At 32.9% G+C, this 22,768-nt stretch overlaps 1 protein-coding gene across 4 annotated transcripts in view; it reads right to left on the minus strand.

The window, feature by feature from the left end:
* LOC141774400 (kinesin-like protein KIF20B) overlaps positions 1–14,738 on the minus strand; it is a 64,263-nt gene extending 49,525 nt beyond the window's left edge. For all 4 annotated transcript variants that reach the window (XM_074647055.1, XM_074647054.1, XM_074647053.1 and 1 more), the window contains exons 1-8: positions 14,598–14,738; positions 3,603–3,711; positions 2,784–2,873; positions 2,449–2,571; positions 2,060–2,198; positions 1,042–1,226; positions 592–646; positions 139–333 (exon numbers count right to left, since the gene is read on the minus strand). In XM_074647055.1, the coding sequence (XP_074503156.1) occupies positions 139–333; positions 592–646; positions 1,042–1,226; positions 2,060–2,198; positions 2,449–2,571; positions 2,784–2,873; positions 3,603–3,710 (895 nt within the window). In that variant the 5' untranslated portion in view covers position 3,711; positions 14,598–14,738. The remainder of the gene's footprint in view (positions 1–138; positions 334–591; positions 647–1,041; positions 1,227–2,059; positions 2,199–2,448; positions 2,572–2,783; positions 2,874–3,602; positions 3,712–14,597) is intronic.
* Positions 14,739–22,768: the final 8,030 nt, after the last annotated feature.

Consider the following 22,768-nt stretch of genomic DNA (forward strand, 5'->3'; position numbering starts at 1 on the left):
TTCTCTCACTGATGTGCATTTTATTATGCCACAGTTCAAATTTATGCTGAAAACTTCTGCAATATTTTAATAGAAAAACAACTTCAGACTTCTGTTATGTATTGTGGCATGTTTCTTCCCCCATCCGACCCTTCAAACCTTTGACAAAGGCGTTGCCTGTGATGTCCTGCGACAGGCGCAGCGCGGTCCTCCTCAGGGCCCCGCTGGGTACCACCTCCAGGAGGTCGTGAATGTTCTCATTGTAGATTTCACAGAAAGAAACCCAAACAGAGAACTTAGTGTGCTCTTCCACTGCCAGGCTGATTTTGTCATTTGCTGCTGTCGTGGAGGAGCCTGCAACAGAGACAAACGTTAAGAATCATTGTCCTGTTGTAACACGCTCTACATTAACTATAGTAACAGTAGTATGAGAATTTTAGGCATTCCTGCCCTGGGGTGAATTATAAAGAAGGGCTGACAGAGCTGTCAATCAGAATTAGTACATTACAACAGTGCACAGGTGGTTTCGGTGTCAGATTTGCAGCTGCTACAGTGCGAAACAAATAGCAGAAAATAAACAATAATAGATTATAAAACAAATCTAAATCTTGCCTTCAAGGAGAGTCTTATTGGTCGAGTTCAACAGGCTGGCGTTGCTCTTCTCACTCTAAAAGACAAAGAGTGAAGATGAAAATGTTAAAAAATGCATCAAAGACACATATTCCTTAATAAATTATTTATATACAAGTGTATTTATTAAGCTCTTTTTAGAGCAATGTCACAAAGTGCTTCACAAGAGTAATTACTAACAAACAAATAAAAATACATAAAAACAAACACTTTGAACCAATAAAAAAAAAAAATCTCCTGAGCTGCATTTCTAAGGCATTAACAGTTTATGTCCGGGCCTCAGGGGGAGTAAGGTCCACGTTTACTTTACTAGCCTTAAGCAAAGTATTACCAAAAACTTACAGGCCTAATCGTAGCATGAGATATAAATATTAAGTAATAAATCACAAGTGCAGCTGGCCTTGCTTGTCTGAACCTCAACAGACGGGTTACCTCTTTAAGTTGTCTGAAGAAGTTTTTCTTGAACGCCACTTCCTCAGCCTGCTGCTCCCTGGTGAGCCTCGTGAACTCTCGGCAGCGTTGGGGTTTGATGCTCATCCCAGTGAACACCTGTTCATCAATACTGCTGAAAATTACATTGAGGGACCTGGGCAGGATACCAGCATCAGCATCTGGACCTGGAGTGAGGAGAGCATATTGTTGGATTGTTTCAAGTTAAAAGGCAGGTATGGTAAAGATTTTAGAAAAAAAAATTGTATTAGTTATTATTAGTTGAAATTTTCATTACATCCCGACAGCAATCAATAAATCAAATTCACTGACAAAAAAAAGAAGAAAAAAATCTGTAATAAACCCGTCCGATCATTTCATTTGGCCCGAATGTAATGATTGGACGGGCTACCTGCAACATCGCCACTTGCAAGCCTGTTTTCATTATGACATTTTTAAGAAAAGCTATCTACTATACCTACCAGATACTTCAACTGAGTAGAGCACACACAGCAGTTTTAGAAATCAGTTTCAGCACAGGCAGGGCAGAAATTCAAAGGCCACTCACTATTTTTCTTCTGCTCCTACTATTTATTGACAACAGATCAGCTCGAGATCTAGGCGAGCTAGGTATGTGGAACGAACCGAACAAAGCAACATCGACAATAACAAAGTTATGACACCCATCTAAGGTGAATGATGCGTTTACTTAAATCATTCATGAATTATTACCAACAATTTGAGATCTAAGCGTTCAAACACAGAGGTTGTGCAACTTGAGCTGAACTGAAAATCATGTAACTCAATGTGGGTATTACAGTACACTGATCTGACACAACATGAGATCTGACATACAGGGTGTGGTGGCAAAAAGCTGCAGGGAACTGCTGAATAAGAGTTTTCCTGCATCTGATCTAAAAAACACTTCCTACTGAGACTGATAACTTTTCAAGCTTTAGCAGTCATTTTAGCTTAATTTAAATAGCAGAGCTAATTAAATGTATGGGAGAGAGGAACACACCTAAGAATGTGAAGGTCTTCCCGGCGTTGGTGACTCCATAGGTGAAAACCAGAGAGTTTTCCCCTTCGAGAACATCTTTCACCAAATCTTTTACTGTGCCTTGAAAGAGCTCTCTCTGTGTTGTCTCAGGACCATACACCTATTGAAGGGAGGGAATGAGTAGGAACGTATTATTAAAAAAATTATGAAAACACACCATCTTTTATATCAGGGTTTCTCAACCTTTCCTGGCCTGTGGCCCTGTTTTTAGGTAAAACAAATTAATGGAGGTAAATAACTTGCATACAAGTGACAAAATATTCAAAAGGAATTCCTTATTAAAATACAATTAACAAATATAAACACAAATCAATAAACTTTTTGAATCTTATCAGCCAGGAAACACCAACCTGAGAGAACTGGAAGCGCTGTCCAGTCTGTGGAAGTGATTTGTCAGTGCTAAGCCTCGCTGAGAGGGAAGTACTGGGAGGCTTCAGTAGAGCAGTGTCAGGGGGCTCAATGGTAACACAGTTCTGTTAAAAACAAAAAAAGAGGGAGGCAGCATCAACTAAGTTTTATCTCAAAGCCTGTTTTGGGGAGGGTCTTGAAATTTCAATAAGTTTCTGAGTAAATAACATGAACAAAGTTTTGACAACCACAAAACCAAGCAGCTACCAAGAACACTGGCACTCGTTTCTGATCAACTCCCTGCATAGGAAGTATTTAATTTTATCTACATTTTTACCTGTGACTCTCCATTATTGCTCTCTGCTGAGCTGAAGGGTCGGATGCGGAGGTAGACCTGAAGGTGCTCTTTCTCCTCGATGCTGGAATGCTGCACAACACATCAGGGTTTAATCAAAAACAGCAAGAGGAAAGCTAAAAGCCCTAAACTTGAAAGGAGATGTTCAGATTTTTTCCAAGTCTGAAACAATAGTCAGGTGCCCATGAACATTGAAACAGGTTTTGCTTGCTGTAATCATTCCTCCTGTTCATACAGGACATCCCTTCATAATGCATTTTCAATGTAAGTGATGAAGGGACAAAATCCAAAGACGCAGAGTTTATCTGAAGTTAACATGAGGCGTCAGCAGTCTGAGTAACACAAATCAGGTGTTTATCTTCCAAAATCTTTTTAATACATAATTCCACCTTTTTCTTACTGTTCTTTCACTGTATTGAAACAAGAAGGAAGACAATTGCTTGATTTTTTTTAACTCAGACTAGTGAAGCCTCATATTATTAGCTCATATGACACCAATATCACAATAGTCTCTTGCAATACTGGAGCACAGGTGTTTTCTTCCTTTCATCATTTGAACTCGAGAGTTGATTTCAGATCCTAGAGTAAAGATTTTGCCTGTTTATAGCTGCATCATACATAAATGATGAAACAGATTTGTACATGTTGCTGTGAAACTGTACACGTGCAGTAAATAGAGCATTTATGCTTTTTATGTTAGAATATTTTAGGTATACTCTACCCATATTCACCTGGGGACATTATCATTGTCATTATCATCAATGGTATCATTGTGGATTACCGTGTCATTTCCAGGTTTACCTGTGGGTCCGGTAAGGTGCTGAATTCAGATGAGAGATCTCTCTTCAAATCGTCGACCTCTACCTGTTCCCGTCTGTCACCCTTGTTGTTCAGGCATGATTCCATCATCCTGCAACAAGTAAACCAAGTAATTCAAAGCAGCATCAAAAAAGCTAAAGTTCAACTAACCTCACTTGGAAAAACTTTGCCCTAACGTTACACTAAAGACACAATCAACGGACATTAACATCAAGTTAATGAAGTTAACAAGTTAAGATTTAGGGGAACCAAATTATGGAGTAGCTTTTCACATTCATCAATAAACTGTTCATCTGTCAAATGTTTCAAAAGTCGCTTAAAGGGTCATTTAATTGCTGTCTTGTAATTGTTTTTCCCCATGTTGTCCATGTATCTGTTTTTGATTTATTTCCCACTCACAATGTTGTTTGGTTACGATTGCCCAGAAGTCTTTATAGATATTTAAATCAATATCCTCCTCTATAAATATGGAAATTAATAACTTTTTTCTTTGTTTACATTTTCATTTTTACTTGTCATTGTTGTAGGTCTATGGCACTTGTTATGAGAATAAAGTCATAATATTATAAAGTAGTAATTTTACGTGTTTTTTTCTTTTTTTTCTCGTAATATTATTACTTTATTCTCTTAATATTAAGACTTTTTTTTTCTTGTAACGTTATGATTTTATTCTCGTTAAGTTATGACTTTATTCTCGTTATATTAAGACTTTTTTCTCGTTATATTAAGACTTTATTCTCGTAATATTACGTCTTTTTCTTGTAAAGTTATGACTTTATTCTCGTAATATTACCACTTTTTTCTTGTAAAGTTATGACTTTATTCTCGTTATATGACTTTTTTTCTTGTAAAGTTATGACTTTATTCTCGTTATGACTTTTTTTCTCGTAAAGTTATGACTTTATTCTCATAATATTCTTTATTTTTTCTCGTAATATTATGACTTTATTCTCTTAATATTACAACTCTTTTTCTTGTAAAGTTATGACTTTATTCTCGTAATATTACGACTTTATTCTCGTAATAATATGACTTTTTTCTTGTACTCATGACTTTTTTCTTGTAAAGTTATGACTTTATTCTCTTAATATTAAGACTTTTTTCACGTAAAGTTATGACTTTATTCTCGTAATATTAAGACTTTTTTCACGTAAAGTTATGACTTTATTCTCGTTATATTAAGACTTTTTTCTCGTAAAGTTATGACTTTATTCTCGTAATATTACAACTTTATTCTCATAATATTCTGACTTTATTCTCGTAATATTCTGACTTTATTCTCGTAATATTACGACTTTATTCTCATAATATTAAGACTTTATTCACATAATATCACGACTTTATTCTCGTAATATTCTGACTTTATTCTCATAATATTAAGACTTTATTCTCGTAATATTCTGACTTTATTCTCATAATATTAAGACTTTATTCTCGTAATATTCTGACTTTATTCTCATAATATTAAGACTTTATTCTCGTAATATTACGACTTTATTCTCATAATATTAAGACTTTATTCACATAATATCACGACTTTAATCTCGTAATATTATGACTTTATTCTCGTAATATTACGACTTTATTCTCGTAATATGACTTTTTTCTTGTACTCATGACTTTTTTCTTGTAAAGTTATGACTTTATTCTCTTAATATTACGACTTTTTTTCTCGTAAAATTATGACTTTTTTTCTCGTTATATGACTTTTTTTACTCGTAAAGTTATGACTTTATTCTCGTAATATTACGACTTTATTCTCATAATATTAAGACTTTATTCACATAATATCACGATTTTATTCTCGTAATATTACGACTTTATTCTCATAATATTAAGACTTTATTCACATAATATCACGACTTTATTCTCGTAATATGACTTTATTCTCGTAATATTATGACTTTATTCTCGTAATATTAAGACTTTATTCACATAATATCACGACTTTATTCTCATAATATTACGACTTTATTCTCTTAATATTACAACTTTTTTTCTCGTAGTCATGACTTTTTTCTTGTACTCTTACGACTTTTTTCTCGTAGTTATGACTTTATTCTCGTAATATTATGACTTTATTCTCGTAATATTATGACTTTATTCTCGTAATATTACGACTTTATTCTCATAATATTAAGACTTTATTCACATAATATCACGACTTTATTCTCGTAATATTATGACTTTATTCTCGTAATATTAAGACTTTATTCACATAATATCACGACTTTATTCTCATAATATTACGACTTTATTCTCTTAATATTACAACTTTTTTTCTCGTAGTCATGACTTTTTTCTTGTACTCTTACTTTTTTCTCGTAGTTACGACTTTATTCTCATAATATTAAGACTTTATTCACATATCACGACTTTATTCTCTTAATATTACAACTTTTTTTCTCGTAGTCATGACTTTTTTCTTGTACTCTTACGACTTTTTTCTCGTAGTTATGACTTTATTCTTGTAATATTAAGACTTTTTTCACGTAAAGTTATGACTTTATTCTCGTTATATTAAGACTTTTTTCTCATAAAGTTATGACTTTATTCTCGTAATATTACAACTTTATTCTCATAATATTACGACTTTATTCTCGTAATATTCTGACTTTATTCTCGTAATATTACGACTTTATTCTCATAATATTAAGACTTTATTCACATAATATCACGACTTTATTCTCGTAATATTCTGACTTTATTCTCATAATATTAAGACTTTATTCTCGTAATATTACGACTTTATTCTCGTAATATGACTTTTTTCTTGTACTCATGACTTTTTTCTTGTAAAGTTATGACTTTATTCTCTTAATATTACGACTTTTTTTCTCGTAAAATTATGACTTTTTTTACTCGTAAAGTTATGACTTTATTCTCGTTATATTAAGACTTTTTTCTCGTAAAGTTATGACTTTATTCTCGTAATATTACGACTTTATTCTCATAATATTAAGACTTTATTCACATAATATCACGACTTTATTCTCGTAATATTACGACTTTATTCTCATAATATTAAGACTTTATTCACATAATATCACGACTTTATTCTCGTAATATGACTTTATTCTCGTAATATTATGACTTTATTCTCGTAATATTAAGACTTTATTCACATAATATCACGACTTTATTCTCATAATATTACGACTTTATTCTCTTAATATTACAACTTTTTTTCTCGTAGTCATGACTTTTTTCTTGTACTCTTACGACTTTTTTCTCGTAGTTATGACTTTATTCTCGTAATATTATGACTTTATTCTCGTAATATTATGACTTTATTCTCGTAATATTACGACTTTATTCTCATAATATTAAGACTTTATTCACATAATATCACGACTTTATTCTCGTAATATTATGACTTTATTCTCGTAATATTAAGACTTTATTCACATAATATCACGACTTTATTCTCATAATATTACGACTTTATTCTCTTAATATTACAACTTTTTTTCTCGTAGTCATGACTTTTTTCTTGTACTCTTACTTTTTTCTCGTAGTTACGACTTTATTCTCATAATATTAAGACTTTATTCACATATCACGACTTTATTCTCTTAATATTACAACTTTTTTTCTCGTAGTCATGACTTTTTTCTTGTACTCTTACGACTTTTTTCTCGTAGTTATGACTTTATTCTCGTAATATTATGACTTTATTCTTGTAATATTAAGACTTTTTTCACGTAAAGTTATGACTTTATTCTCATTATATTAAGACTTTTTTCTCATAAAGTTATGACTTTATTCTCGTAATATTACAACTTTATTCTCATAATATTACGACTTTATTCTCGTAATATTCTGACTTTATTCTCGTAATATTACGACTTTATTCTCATAATATTAAGACTTTATTCACATAATATCACGACTTTATTCTCGTAATATTCTGACTTTATTCTCATAATATTAAGACTTTATTCTCGTAATATTACGACTTTATTCTCGTAATATGACTTTTTTCTTGTACTCATGACTTTTTTCTTGTAAAGTTATGACTTTATTCTCTTAATATTACGACTTTTTTTCTCGTAAAATTATGACTTTTTTTACTCGTAAAGTTATGACTTTATTCTCGTAATATTACGACTTTATTCTCATAATATTAAGACTTTATTCACATAATATCACGACTTTATTCTCGTAATATTATGACTTTATTCTCGTAATATTAAGACTTTATTCACATAATATCACGACTTTAATCTCGTAATATTATGACTTTATTCTCGTAATATTATGACTTTATTCTCGTAATATTAAGACTTTATTCACATAATATCACGACTTTATTCTCATAATATTACGACTTTATTCTCTTAATATTACAACTTTTTTTCTCGTAGTCATGACTTTTTTCTTGTACTCTTACGACTTTTTTCTCGTAGTTATGACTTTATTCTCGTAATATTATGACTTAATTCTCGTAATATTATGACTTTATTCTCGTAATATTAAGACTTTATTCACATATCACGACTTTAATCTCATAATATCACGACTTTATTCTCGTAATATTACGACTTTATTCTCATAATATTAAGACTTTATTCACATAATATCACGACTTTATTCTCATAATATTACGACTTTATTCTCTTAATATTACAACTTTTTTTCTCGTAGTCATGACTTTTTTCTTGTACTCTTACTTTTTTCTCGTAGTTATGACTTTATTCTCGTAATATTATGACTTTATTCTCGTAATATTACGACTTTATTCTCATAATATTAAGACTTTATTCACATAATATCACGACTTTATTCTCGTAATATTATGACTTTATTCTCGTAATATTAAGACTTTATTCACATAATATCACGACTTTATTCTCATAATATTACGACTTTATTCTCTTAATATTACAACTTTTTTTCTCGTAGTCATGACTTTTTTCTTGTACTCTTACGACTTTTTTCTCGTAGTTATGACTTTATTCTCGTAATATGACTTTATTCTCGTAATATTACGACTTTATTCTCATAATATTAAGACTTTATTCACATAATATCACGACTTTATTCTCGTAATATTATGACTTTATTCTCGTAATATTAAGACTTTATTCACATAATATCACGACTTTATTCTCATAATATTATGACTTTATTCTCTTAATATTACAACTTTTTTTCTCGTAGTCATGACTTTTTTCTTGTACTCTTACTTTTTTCTCGTAGTTATGACTTTATTCTCGTAATATTATGACTTTATTCTCGTAATATTATGACTTTATTCTCGTAATATTAAGACTTTATTCACATAATATCACGACTTTATTCTCTTAATATTACAACTTTTTTTCTCGTAGTCATGACTTTTTTCTTGTACTTTTACGACTTTTTTCTCGTAGTTATGACTTTATTCTCGTAATATTATGACTTTATTCTCGTAATATTAAGACTTTTTTCACGTAAAGTTATGACTTTATTCTCGTAATATTAAGACTTTTTTCACGTAAAGTTATGACTTTATTCTCGTTATATTAAGACTTTTTTCTCATAAAGTTATGACTTTATCCTCGTAATATTACAACTTTATTCTCATAATATTACGACTTTATTCTCGTAATATTCTGACTTTATTCTCGTAATATTACGACTTTATTCTCATAATATTAAGACTTTATTCACATAATATCACGACTTTATTCTCGTAATATTCTGACTTTATTCTCATAATATTAAGACTTTATTCTCGTAATATTACGACTTTATTCTCATAATATTAAGACTTTATTCACATAATATCACGACTTTAATCTCGTAATATTATGACTTTATTCTCGTAATATTACGACTTTATTCTCGTAATATGACTTTTTTCTTGTACTCATGACTTTTTTCTTGTAAAGTTATGACTTTATTCTCTTAATATTACGACTTTTTTTCTCGTAAAATTATGACTTTTTTTACTCGTAAAGTTATGACTTTATTCTCGTTATATTAAGACTTTTTTCTCGTAAAGTTATGACTTTATTCTCGTAACATTACGACTTTATTCTCATAATATTAAGACTTTATTCACATAATATCACGACTTTATTCTCGTAATATTATGACTTTATTCTCGTAATATTAAGACTTTATTCACATATCACGACTTTAATCTCATAATATCACGACTTTATTCTCATAATATTACGACTTTATTCTCTTAATATTACAACTTTTTTTCTCGTAGTCATGACTTTTTTCTTGTACTCTTACTTTTTTCTCGTAGTTATGACTTTATTCTCGTAATATTATGACTTTATTCTCGTAATATTACGACTTTATTCTCGTAATATTACGACTTTATTCTCATAATATTAAGACTTTATTCACATAATATCACGACTTTATTCTCGTAATATTATGACTTTATTCTCGTAATATTAAGACTTTATTCACATAATATCACGACTTTATTCTCTTAATATTACAACTTTTTTTCTCGTAGTCATGACTTTTTTCTTGTACTTTTACGACTTTTTTCTCGTAGTTATGACTTTATTCTCGTAATATTATGACTTTATTCTCGTAATATTAAGACTTTTTTCACGTAAAGTTATGACTTTATTCTCGTAATATTAAGACTTTTTTCACGTAAAGTTATGACTTTATTCTCGTTATATTAAGACTTTTTTCTCATAAAGTTATGACTTTATCCTCGTAATATTACAACTTTATTCTCATAATATTACGACTTTATTCTCGTAATATTCTGACTTTATTCTCGTAATATTACGACTTTATTCTCATAATATTAAGACTTTATTCACATAATATCACGACTTTATTCTCGTAATATTCTGACTTTATTCTCATAATATTAAGACTTTATTCTCGTAATATTACGACTTTATTCTCATAATATTAAGACTTTATTCACATAATATCACGACTTTAATCTCGTAATATTATGACTTTATTCTCGTAATATTACGACTTTATTCTCGTAATATGACTTTTTTCTTGTACTCATGACTTTTTTCTTGTAAAGTTATGACTTTATTCTCTTAATATTACGACTTTTTTTCTCGTAAAATTATGACTTTTTTTACTCGTAAAGTTATGACTTTATTCTCGTTATATTAAGACTTTTTTCTCGTAAAGTTATGACTTTATTCTCGTAACATTACGACTTTATTCTCATAATATTAAGACTTTATTCACATAATATCACGACTTTATTCTCGTAATATTATGACTTTATTCTCGTAATATTAAGACTTTATTCACATATCACGACTTTAATCTCATAATATCACGACTTTATTCTCATAATATTACGACTTTATTCTCTTAATATTACAACTTTTTTTCTCGTAGTCATGACTTTTTTCTTGTACTCTTACTTTTTTCTCGTAGTTATGACTTTATTCTCGTAATATTATGACTTTATTCTCGTAATATTACGACTTTATTCTCGTAATATTACGACTTTATTCTCATAATATTAAGACTTTATTCACATAATATCACGACTTTATTCTCGTAATATTATGACTTTATTCTCGTAATATTAAGACTTTATTCACATAATATCACGACTTTATTCTCTTAATATTACAACTTTTTTTCTCGTAGTCATGACTTTTTTCTTGTACTCTTAAGACTATTTTCTCGTAGTTATGACTTTATTCTCGTAATATTATGACTTTATTCTCGTAATATTAAGACTTTTTTCACGTAAAGTTATGACTTTATTCTCGTAATATTAAGACTTTTTTCACGTAAAGTTATGACTTTATTCTCGTTATATTAAGACTTTTTTCTCATAAAGTTATGACTTTATCCTCGTAATATTACAACTTTATTCTCATAATATTCTGACTTTATTCTCGTAATATTCTGACTTTATTCTCGTAATATTACGACTTTATTCTCATAATATTAAGACTTTATTCACATAATATCACGACTTTATTCTCGTAATATTCTGACTTTATTCTCATAATATTAAGACTTTATTCTCGTAATATTACGACTTTATTCTCGTAATATTAAGACTTTATTCACATAATATCACGACTTTATTCTCTTAATATTACAACTTTTTTTCTCGTAGTCATGACTTTTTTCTTGTACTCTTACGACTTTTTTCTCGTAGTTATGACTTTATTCTCGTAATATTATGACTTTATTCTCGTAATATTAAGACTTTTTTCACGTAAAGTTATGACTTTATTCTCGTTATATTAAGACTTTTTTCTCATAAAGTTATGACTTTATCCTCGTAATATTACAACTTTATTCTCATAATATTACGACTTTATTCTCGTAATATTCTGACTTTATTCTCATAATATTAAGACTTTATTCTCGTAATATTACGACTTTATTCTCATAATATTAAGACTTTATTCACATAATATCACGACTTTAATCTCGTAATATTACGACTTTATTCTCGTAATATTAAGACTTTATTCACATAATATCACGACTTTATTCTCGTAATATTACAACTTTTTTTCTCGTAGTCATGACTTTTTTCTTGTACTCTTACTTTTTTCTCGTAGTTAAAACTTTATTCTCGTAATATGACTTTATTCTCGTAATATTATGACTTTATTCTCGTAATATTATGACTTTATTCTCGTAATATGACTTTATTCACATAATATCACGACTTTATTCTCATAATATTACGACTTTATTCTCTTAATATTACAACTTTTTTTCTCGTAGTCATGACTTTTTTCTTGTACTCTTACGACTTTTTTCTCGTAGTTATGACTTTATTCTCGTAATATTATGACTTTATTCTCGTAATATTATGACTTTATTCTCGTAATATTAAGACTTTATTCACATATCACGACTTTAATCTCATAATATCACGACTTTATTCTCGTAATATTACGACTTTATTCTCATAATATTAAGACTTTATTCACATAATATCACGACTTTATTCTCATAATATTACGACTTTATTCTCTTAATATTACAACTTTTTTTCTCGTAGTCATGACTTTTTTCTTGTACTCTTACTTTTTTCTCGTAGTTATGACTTTATTCTCGTAATATTATGACTTTATTCTCGTAATATTACGACTTTATTCTCATAATATTAAGACTTTATTCACATAATATCACGACTTTATTCTCGTAATATTATGACTTTATTCTCGTAATATTAAGACTTTATTCACATAATATCACGACTTTATTCTCACAATATTATGACTTTATTCTCTTAATATTAAAACTTTTTTTCTCGTAGTCATGACTTTTTTCTTGTACTCTTACTTTTTTCTCGTAGTTATGACTTTATTCTCGTAATATTATGACTTTATTCTCGTAATATTATGACTTTATTCTCGTAATATTAAGACTTTATTCACATAATATCACGACTTTATTCTCTTAATATTACAACTTTTTTTCTCGTAGTCATGACTTTTTTCTTGTACTCTTACGACTTTTTTCTCGTAGTTATGACTTTATTCTCGTAATATGACTTTATTCTCGTAATATTAAGACTTTTTTCACGTAATATTAAGACTTTTTTCACGTAAAGTTATGACTTTATTCTCGTTATATTAAGACTTTTTTCTCATAAAGTTATGACTTTATCCTCGTAATATTACAACTTTATTCTCATAATATTCTGACTTTATTCTCGTAATATTCTGACTTTATTCTCGTAATATTACGACTTTATTCTCATAATATTAAGACTTTATTCACATAATATCACGACTTTATTCTCGTAATATTCTGACTTTATTCTCATATTAAGACTTTATTCTCGTAATATTACGACTTTATTCTCGTAATATTAAGACTTTATTCACATAATATCACGACTTTATTCTCTTAATATTACAACTTTTTTTCTCGTAGTCATGACTTTTTTCTTGTACTCTTACGACTTTTTTCTCGTAGTTATGACTTCATTCTCGTAATATTATGACTTTATTCTCGTAATATTAAGACTTTTTTCACGTAAAGTTATGACTTTATTCTCGTTATATTAAGACTTTTTTCTCATAAAGTTATGACTTTATCCTCGTAATATTACAACTTTATTCTCATAATATTACGACTTTATTCTCGTAATATTACGACTTTATTCTCATAATATTAAGACTTTATTCACATAATATCACGACTTTATTCTCGTAATATTACGACTTTATTCTCGTAATATTAAGACTTTATTCACATAATATCACGACTTTATTCTCGTAATATTACAACTTTTTTTCTCGTAGTCATGACTTTTTTCTTGTACTCTTACTTTTTTCTCGTAGTTAAAACTTTATTCTCGTAATATGACTTTATTCTCGTAATATTATGACTTTATTCTCGTAATATGACTTTATTCACATAATATCACGACTTTATTCTCATAATATTACGACTTTATTCTCTTAATATTACAACTTTTTTTCTCGTAGTCATGACTTTTTTCTTGTACTCTTACGACTTTTTTCTCGTAGTTATGACTTTATTCTCGTAATATTATGACTTTATTCTCATAATATTAAGACTTTATTCACATAATATCACGACTTTTTTCTCGTAATATTATGACTTCATTCTCGTAATATTATGACTTCATTCTCGTAATATTATGACTTTATTCTGTAAATCTCAGATGTCTTTTCCCTCAATGTGGCCCTAATACTCTGTAGTACATGAGCACTTTGGCCCTCACTGCATTAGACTTATATACTATATACTTAGACTATAAACTGTGTTACCTTCCTCACAATGCTCAAATGTTTTGCGGCTCCAGACAGATTGTTTTATTTAGCCTGAAGTGTCTCTTTACATAGTAAAGGTTTCTGTAACTCCTGAACTAACGTTAAGATAGAAGCTAACTGGTTAGCTGAACGTTGTCAGTTGACTAGCAACCGCAGCTGTCAACTGATTATTGATTAAATGTCGCGTATACTTTTCTGGAAATAACTAAACGACGACACTAGAACTAAAGGGTATTACTCAAAAAACACTTACCTGGAAGTTATATGTTGAACATTAACCAGGTACTGAGACAGAATAGTGTTATTTAGTGTGCAAGCTACAGCTAAGAGCTAACAGCTAACTAAACACAACAACACAGCCGCGGTCTAAAGTTTGAAACGGACCAATCAGATTAAAGCAGAAACCGCGCATGCGTAGTTCATATGGTGCGTTCACTAGTTCCTTTTGTGTTGGGGAATTAGAAAATAACATAAGATAAGATATTCCTTTATTAGTCCCACAGTGGGGAAATTTGCAGTGTACAAGATGCATCAGCTAACACAGTAAAAAAGAGCTAAACAAAGTGTTACAAAATATGAACCATTTAAATAGAAGGAAGTATGAAAATAGGAGCAGTATATACAGTATTGACAATAAATAGACTATTATCAAAATTGCACAAGTGGAAAAAGATATTGCACAGTGAGAATGAATGAATGATAAACAAGATAATTAATTCGTTGCTACGAGAAAACAAAAAGTTGTTGTTTTCTCTTATTCCTTTTAATGTTTGGGTCAAATCAGCGGACGGTAAATGCATTCAAACGGCCCAGAGCTGAGGCTGACAGACGACAGTGAAGTAAGCGGAAAGACACATGTAGTGTGACTACGTCCGGTTTTCAAAATAAGGCCTGAAGGGTTTATGCAAAATACATAACTGACTTTTTTTTATTGAACAAGTTCAAATTTACAAACAACATGGCTCAGTGATCATTGCATTAGAGTAAAAGGACAAGGTGCATACAGAACAAGAACAAATAACGTGTAAAATGATACATGAAAATAATAATAAATTAAATTAAAGCTGCAAGCAGCGATGAACGGGCCCTCGCACCTTCCCGCACGTCAGGGGTACTGGTGAGACGCCGGTCGACACACCCGTACATTTCAGTGACCATCGGACACTGCACGCACAAGTTAGACGTTATTTCCTTGCCTCTTTGTTTTTTTGGAGCAAATGTGCTCAGAAAGGACAAAGGGGGGTGTGATGTGGGGGGGGGGTTGAGAATGTGTATGTTTATATTTAAAACTAATTCAAGTTTATGTATTTGATCTTAATGTGTGTCAGATAATGCAGTGGGTAAGAAAAGATGGTTAGTTTGCATGCAAGACCTTGTCTATGTGAAGCATAAACTAAACACATCAGGTATGGCAAAACCAGCTACCTAAATATCTCTAATCTTTTAACTTTAATCTCATAATATTACAACTTTTTTTCTCATATTATGACTTTTTAACCTAAACTTATGACTTTTTTCTCGTAATATTCCGACTTTTTTCTCGTAAACGTATGACTTTATTCTAAAAATCTAAGATTTATTTGTTTCCTCATTGTGGCCCTAATACTCTGTCGTACTCTTGAGTCTTAACAGTTAAAAATAAACCTCAGTCAAGTTGATCCAAGCTGTCAGACCAGTTCAGACACATTTTTCACTGATGTGAACTCAGATTACACTCAAACTGTAGATGAGATCAGGTGGCAGCAGCAGCAGGGCGGTGACTAAAAGCTACGGTTTGCAGTTTGAAGCAGCCTTCACTAAATTTACAGGAAGTCACATGTTTTAAGAGAAATGAGACGTTGTTTCCTCTTAAGCGTCACGTTAATATTTTAGATTATAGCTTCTGTGTACTTCTGTGTACAGTGAACTGTGCAATTATTTGTGCAAAAGACATCAAGTAGTCCGACTCCAGCAGCCATGACCTATGAGCAGGTTCTGAAATTAACTTTTTTCATTGCCTGCCACTGTGGCAAACAAGTACCTTTTTTTTTGTCTGCCACTCAGAAATGTTATCTGCCACTTTTGAAATCTCTGCGCCAAATGAAGGAACAAGGCAAAAGTGAGCATGGCTCAGATACCCCCGCTCACTGCTTGATCCCTACTAAAGTAACACCAAAGGTTTTGCCATTTTGGAAAAACTCAAAAAAGGTTTGGGCACCGTGGACTTCTAACCCCCAAAAGGCACAACTAGACCACACTGTCAACCATCATACCAAATTTGAAGTTCCTAAATTAAATAGTTTTGCTCCGGACACGAAAATGTGACAGGTGAACGGGCGGACGGACGGAAGGGCACGTGGAACGCTATATATCCCCAACTACTTACGGGGGTATAATAACATCTTAGATCTGATGTCATTCAATGTTCAATATATTTTACACAAAAAACATTATATGCATGGTAAATTACAATATTCGAATTACACCGTGGATTCCGGGGAGCCCTATTTTTCGGGGCAGGGAGGGTACTGTACACAGTACTGTACTGTACTTTGTTATTGTCATCTATAGGGGTTGTTTGCATAAAAACACACAATTCAAATGATTATGATTATTTAAATATTTGCTTTGATTAGAAAAATCTTGGCAAGCTGTTGAGAGCTAGTGTTAGGATGTTAAACAGGTCATACTGTAATTCCCTCTCTATTATCTATTTTATATTGCTGTGAAAACATCTCCTTTAAACAACTGGATTTATTCAAGTTTCTCGCCAAAAACATAATTTTACGAGGTTACATTTGAACAAGACGATAACGTAATTTACCAATAGTCATTTTTCCTGAGCTTGAGTTTGAACGCCACATAATAATAACAACTGCCTAATGCCTAATGTGCCTAATGGCACCTCCATTAACATTAGTAGATCTGTTATTTAACCAAGCAGGACTGTGCTGCCCACCGGCTGCTAACAGGTAACATTACTAACTCTCCTCCTGGCCAACAGGTTTGTTGTTCACAGTGTTGCATTATCAAGGAAAAAACAGGGTGCGTCCCTCAGGCAGTGTCTCCGGTCCAAAACAAACAGCAACATGATACAATGTGCTTATGCGTCATTGTGCACGCGTTACTGTGGAAGGGCATCAATACAGAGGAATCAGTAGTCACGGAGGCTTGAGATACCAAGGAATCAGACAATAAGGAGTCTGTTCTCTATTCCCTCCCCTAACATTTTTTACTGTCTGCCAAAATGGCGGATGGCCTGCCAATTTTACCCGCCAACAATTTACCTGCATTTGGCGGGTGGCGGTTGCTAATTTCAGACCCTGCCTATAAGTATATGTGAATAATAAGTACAATATACAGCTGAGTGAAGGCAGGCAGTTCAGAGGAGCAGAGTACAGCAGAGACTATGGTCCTGGAGACCAAATTATTAGGCTGAATGTTTCAGGGAAAATGTAAATGATATAACTCATATCAAACCCGACGTTCAGGAATTATCAGCCTCACATGTGACTGAATGGAAATGGCGATAAATAATGTAAAACGTGTTTGTTGCTGACAGACAGACTCTTCGTCTCTCTCTGACTTTAATAGTATCATTAATAAAAGTTAAAGGGACTGTTTGTAACTTCTTACACGTGTAAATCATTGCGGGTCGGTGTCTCATGCGCGCTCACGTGTGGCTACGCTGTTCAGACAAGACTCCAACAGAAACTACACGGAAGCACCAAAACCACAAAGTTCTATATAGTGAAGCCCGTCTGTTAAACAGTGTTGGCTGCGGTCAGAGACCGTAGCTTTGGTCTCCAGGACCGGAGTCTCTGCTCCTTTGCTCCTCTGCCTGCTTTGCCAGCCCTCACTCACACACCGCGCTTGTTCTCACTCTTTCGCTCCACTCTCACATGCATGCGCGCACACTACACACTGCAGAAGAGTTAGTTTAGCTCTGACAATATTTAGTGAATGTACAGTGGACGTTTGTGCAGAAATAACTGCTGCAGCTCCTCCAGACCAACAGAGGTTTTCCGTGTCTTGTGAAGTGACGGGGCTCCACAGAGAGAAAGGTTATCGTCTCCGACCAAAACTCTGAGATCCCCTGTTCCCTCCGGCCGCGGGCGGGAGGCTGAGGCAGGAAAAGCCAACACTAGAATCAGCATTGATGTATTTATTTTCAAATACATTATTATAAAATACGTAAATGTTTACAATAAACAAAACACCCAACCACATGACAATTACTTCAAAGAGTAGTTTTTATTTGCAGAACTGACAATTACAATAAAACACTCTGTTCTAGTGCTAATACTTTAGCAATGACATGCTGTTAAAATTCCGCGGGCACGTCTGGGGAACGCGCACGTCGAGGAACCTGCTGCCGTCCATTCCCGTGGAAGTCGGAAACTCAACGCAGGCCGATACTCTTATAAAACATGACAAATTTGGGGAAGATCGGACAATGTAAAGTCAAGTTACAACAGCATCCTGTGTCATGGCGAAACATCAAAATTCGCCGCGCCGCCACAAGAACGCCGTTTCACGAAAACACAAAAGCTTCGCAATTTAGTATCATGAAGGTGTTGAGATTCTGCTGCCCAACTTTGAGATGGATCGCTTGTATCCTCTAGGAGGAGTATTGTAAAAAAGGCCATGCCTCTGCGCATGCCTCCCCCTACTATCTCCTGTTTGTGAGCATGAGCTGTACATGTGTCACCAGTGTGAATGTCTCCTCCTCCAATCACCTGTGCCCGATCATGCGCTGGGCATGTGTCACCAGTGTGCCTGCACTGAACAGGCTCCCCAATACAGCGGCAGAGTAAAACACAGTTAAGGAGAGGACAGTTGGACTTTTGGACATTCCTTTTTTCGTGTGCGTCCATGCAAAATACCACACAGAAACCATTGTTTTGTTTACTTTATCTGCTGATATAAACAGCCATTACCATACACTTGGACTGCATCTCTTATTCATCTGAAATCACACCTGAGCACTAAATAGTGTCCTGACCCGACACCCTGAAGCGTTTGCTGCCACACTTACGGATTTCTAATAACACACACATTCTATCATACAAGTATCGCAAAGTTCCATACCTAAAAAGTGACAAAATGGCGTCTTTGCACATGACGTATGACATCACCGTTCGAGCGATCAAATATTTCTTCGCAATTTAGCATCACAGTAGTTTGAGGGTTATACCACCCAAATTTGACGCGGATCCGATAAACTCTCTAGGAGGAGTTCGTAAAAGTATGCATAAAATACATGAAAAACGCACATATTCCAATATGGCCGACTTCCGGGTGGGCGGAGCTAATGAAACCCGATGAGGAATATGTCTGAAATAATGAGCAGGATGTACCTACCAAATTTCATGAATATAGGATAAACTTTGACCAAACTATGGCCTTCCACGCGTTAGGGGGCGCTATAGAGCTGGCTAAACATGCTGAACCCAATAACTGTACATTTACATAAAATTCACAGGTGTCCATCATTTTGCCAAGTTTCATGAGTTTTCGTGTACCTCAAGGTATGTTCAAAATCTAAAAGACATAAGGGGGCGCTAGAGAGCCAACATGCCACGCCCAAGCAAAATTTCACGACTAAATCAAAGTAATTATGAGTTTGGATGTGCGTGTAAAGTTTCATGAGTTTTTGTGCATCCTAAAGTCTTCAAACATATGTTCGTAAATTTTAAAATCACGCAGGAAATCCAAGTTGGCTGACTTCCTGTTGGCCGAAAAAATCTCAAAAATATTTAGCACGAACTTCAAGACGTATGCAATTACATACTTGAGTTTCGTGAAGATCGAAGAAACTTTCCCTGAAAAACTGCCTACATTAGGGGGCGCTATCTCGCCCCCTGGACACACCCGAGCCGGGTCACTCCAGAACATTGGAGTTCGCGCCACTTCTGACGCATAGTCCACTTATGGTGAGTTTTTGGGGATGGGAAAGGTCCCAAAAAGGCAATCTCCGCGCGGAAAAAGAATAATAATACTTAGAAAAACAATAGGTTTCCTTGCACTTTCGTGCCAGGACGCCGTTGGGTCCTGGCACTTTCGTGCTCGGGCCCTAATTAAGTGCTAGGCTTGTGTAATTCATATTATTCTATTATACTAAGAAGTTTCAAAGCATTTTTGTCTTTCATGACTTTAATGGCTTTTATGTAAGAAAGAAACTCAGAATGAAACACGTTAAACCTAGGTTTCACTTTCATATACTTGGATTTGTGCAAATACAATTTTCCAAGAATGAGAATGTTATTCACCAGAAAGTCATCTTTGTTGTTGTCCATGACAAGACCTTAAACAATGTCCTTTTGAGAGAAGTTTACCCAGATGAGAAACTTTGGGGAAAAGCCAGTCATGTATATAAATAAGCCATAAAGCTCCAGAATACATACAATGGAAAAATAAATGTTCAGTAGTTTCAGTATCATCACAAAATACACAGTTATTGAAATACATACTGACTGGAAATAAGAAGTATAAAACATGTTGCCCATGTCCCTTATAAATTAAATAGAAAATACCACAAAAATGTGTGGAATATGTCTTTATTCTTTGATTTATGGGTTGAAACAAAATTAATAACTTCTGACAATGAATGATATATTTGAGTTCAGGACATCTCTGTATTACAATATTGTATATTGTATTGTGCAATATTTTGTTCCTGTAATCCACATTTCCATTGCAGATGATAGCCTACCTGTGGATATTGTTGAAAATTATTCTGAATTCCCCCTCCTTAGAATAATAATAATCATCATGATAATAATGCATTGTATTTACATAGCGCTTTTCATAACACAAAGCTATTAACCAGGCTGGAAATGCAGTCTTACAAAATATGTAACTCCCTCCACAATGCACAGCCGCCATACCATCATTTTTTTGTATAGCCTATACTTCAGATCATGCCTTATACCCTTGGTGAACAGAGAAGTTTATTCTTTCCTAGCAAAAGTTATAGGGCGACATACATTCTTTCAGACTGCATTTTCAACCTGCCACAAAACGTATCCTCTCCCTATAATGCACAGTCTACCCTACCATCATGTATTTTATTTTGTAAAGGCCTATAATTCAGATCATGCTTAAAAACCTTTATGAATATGGTGGCATTTCTATTTTCCTAGCAAAGTGGGATAGACATTCTTCCAGAGTGCATTTTTGGTCTGCCACAAAACGTATTGCAGAATATGGAGAAGTTTCTTCTTTCCCAGCAAAAGTTAAAGTGGGATACACATTCTTTCAGACTGCACTTTTAACCTGTCTCAAAACCTCAAATCTCCTCTCTACAATTCACAGATGTTGCCCTACCATCAAGTATTCCACATTGTGCATACATTAGATAGCCCTGAAACCAGAAGAAGTTTTAACCTTTCAACAAAATAATCCTTTTATTTATTTATTTGATTTTAAACAATACAGTAGTACAAGCAGTACAAATTAAACCCTCTTCTGCTGGTGGGCCTTGAACGCACATATCGTGGACCCACCGCAAACAAATAATAGTAACGTAATTAAAAGCTTTTTTAAAAATATAAGTTTTAAGAGGGGATTTGAAAGATGACACTGACTGCAAAAGCCCCGTCACCCTTAGTTTTGAGCCGGGAGTCAGGAACAGCCAGCAGAGCTCTGCCTGAGGCTGCGCTCCGGCTCATACAGGCAGCAATTCAGCAATGTGACTGAGAGCTGAACTATTAAGTGCTTTAAAGGTAATCCATACAATTTCTCTGTCATTCGTTTCATAATATTAATAATAATAATATAATAATCTTTATTTGTATAGTACCGTTAGTTACAAAATGCTTGCACAGATACAATGAAATACAGACAAAATGAAAACAACAATAAAAGAACAAAACATAAAGACCAAATAATGAGAAAACTAAAACCCGTAACCAGTGGCATCAAAACAATAAGTTACAACACATATGCCAGAACAGGACAATATAAGGTGTGGCAAAAGGTGCGCCAAGCTGTTGCCTTATGGAGTTAAAAAAAAGCATTTGTTTTATAAAAATGGGCTTTTAAAAGATATTTAAAATTTGTTATAGAGCTAGCTAACCTGAGGTCCTGAGGTCGGAGTAAAGGGCATTGCAGTAATCCAAACAGGAGCAGATGAGAGCGTTGACAACTCTATTGAGGTCATGAGAAGATAGAAATGATTTTATTTTAGAAATATTTCTGAGGTGCAGGAAGCAAGATTGCACCACCCTTGTTATTTGAGCCTCAAAACAAAGTATTGTGTCAAATAAAACAAGCCAAAGTCATGACTTTGTGCTGGCATTCTCTAGCACACAAACACACGTTGTACCTGGTAGAACTACAGAAGTGGCAAGCAGCCAAGATGTTGGAGGACTTCTGCGGTGAAGTAATGAGTTGATGTAGCACATCAGCAGAATGCCAAAGGGCAAACAACAACCAGTTGCA

Source organism: Sebastes fasciatus, chromosome 9, assembly GCF_043250625.1.
Source record: "Sebastes fasciatus isolate fSebFas1 chromosome 9, fSebFas1.pri, whole genome shotgun sequence".
Taxonomy (NCBI): domain Eukaryota; kingdom Metazoa; phylum Chordata; class Actinopteri; order Perciformes; family Sebastidae; genus Sebastes; species Sebastes fasciatus.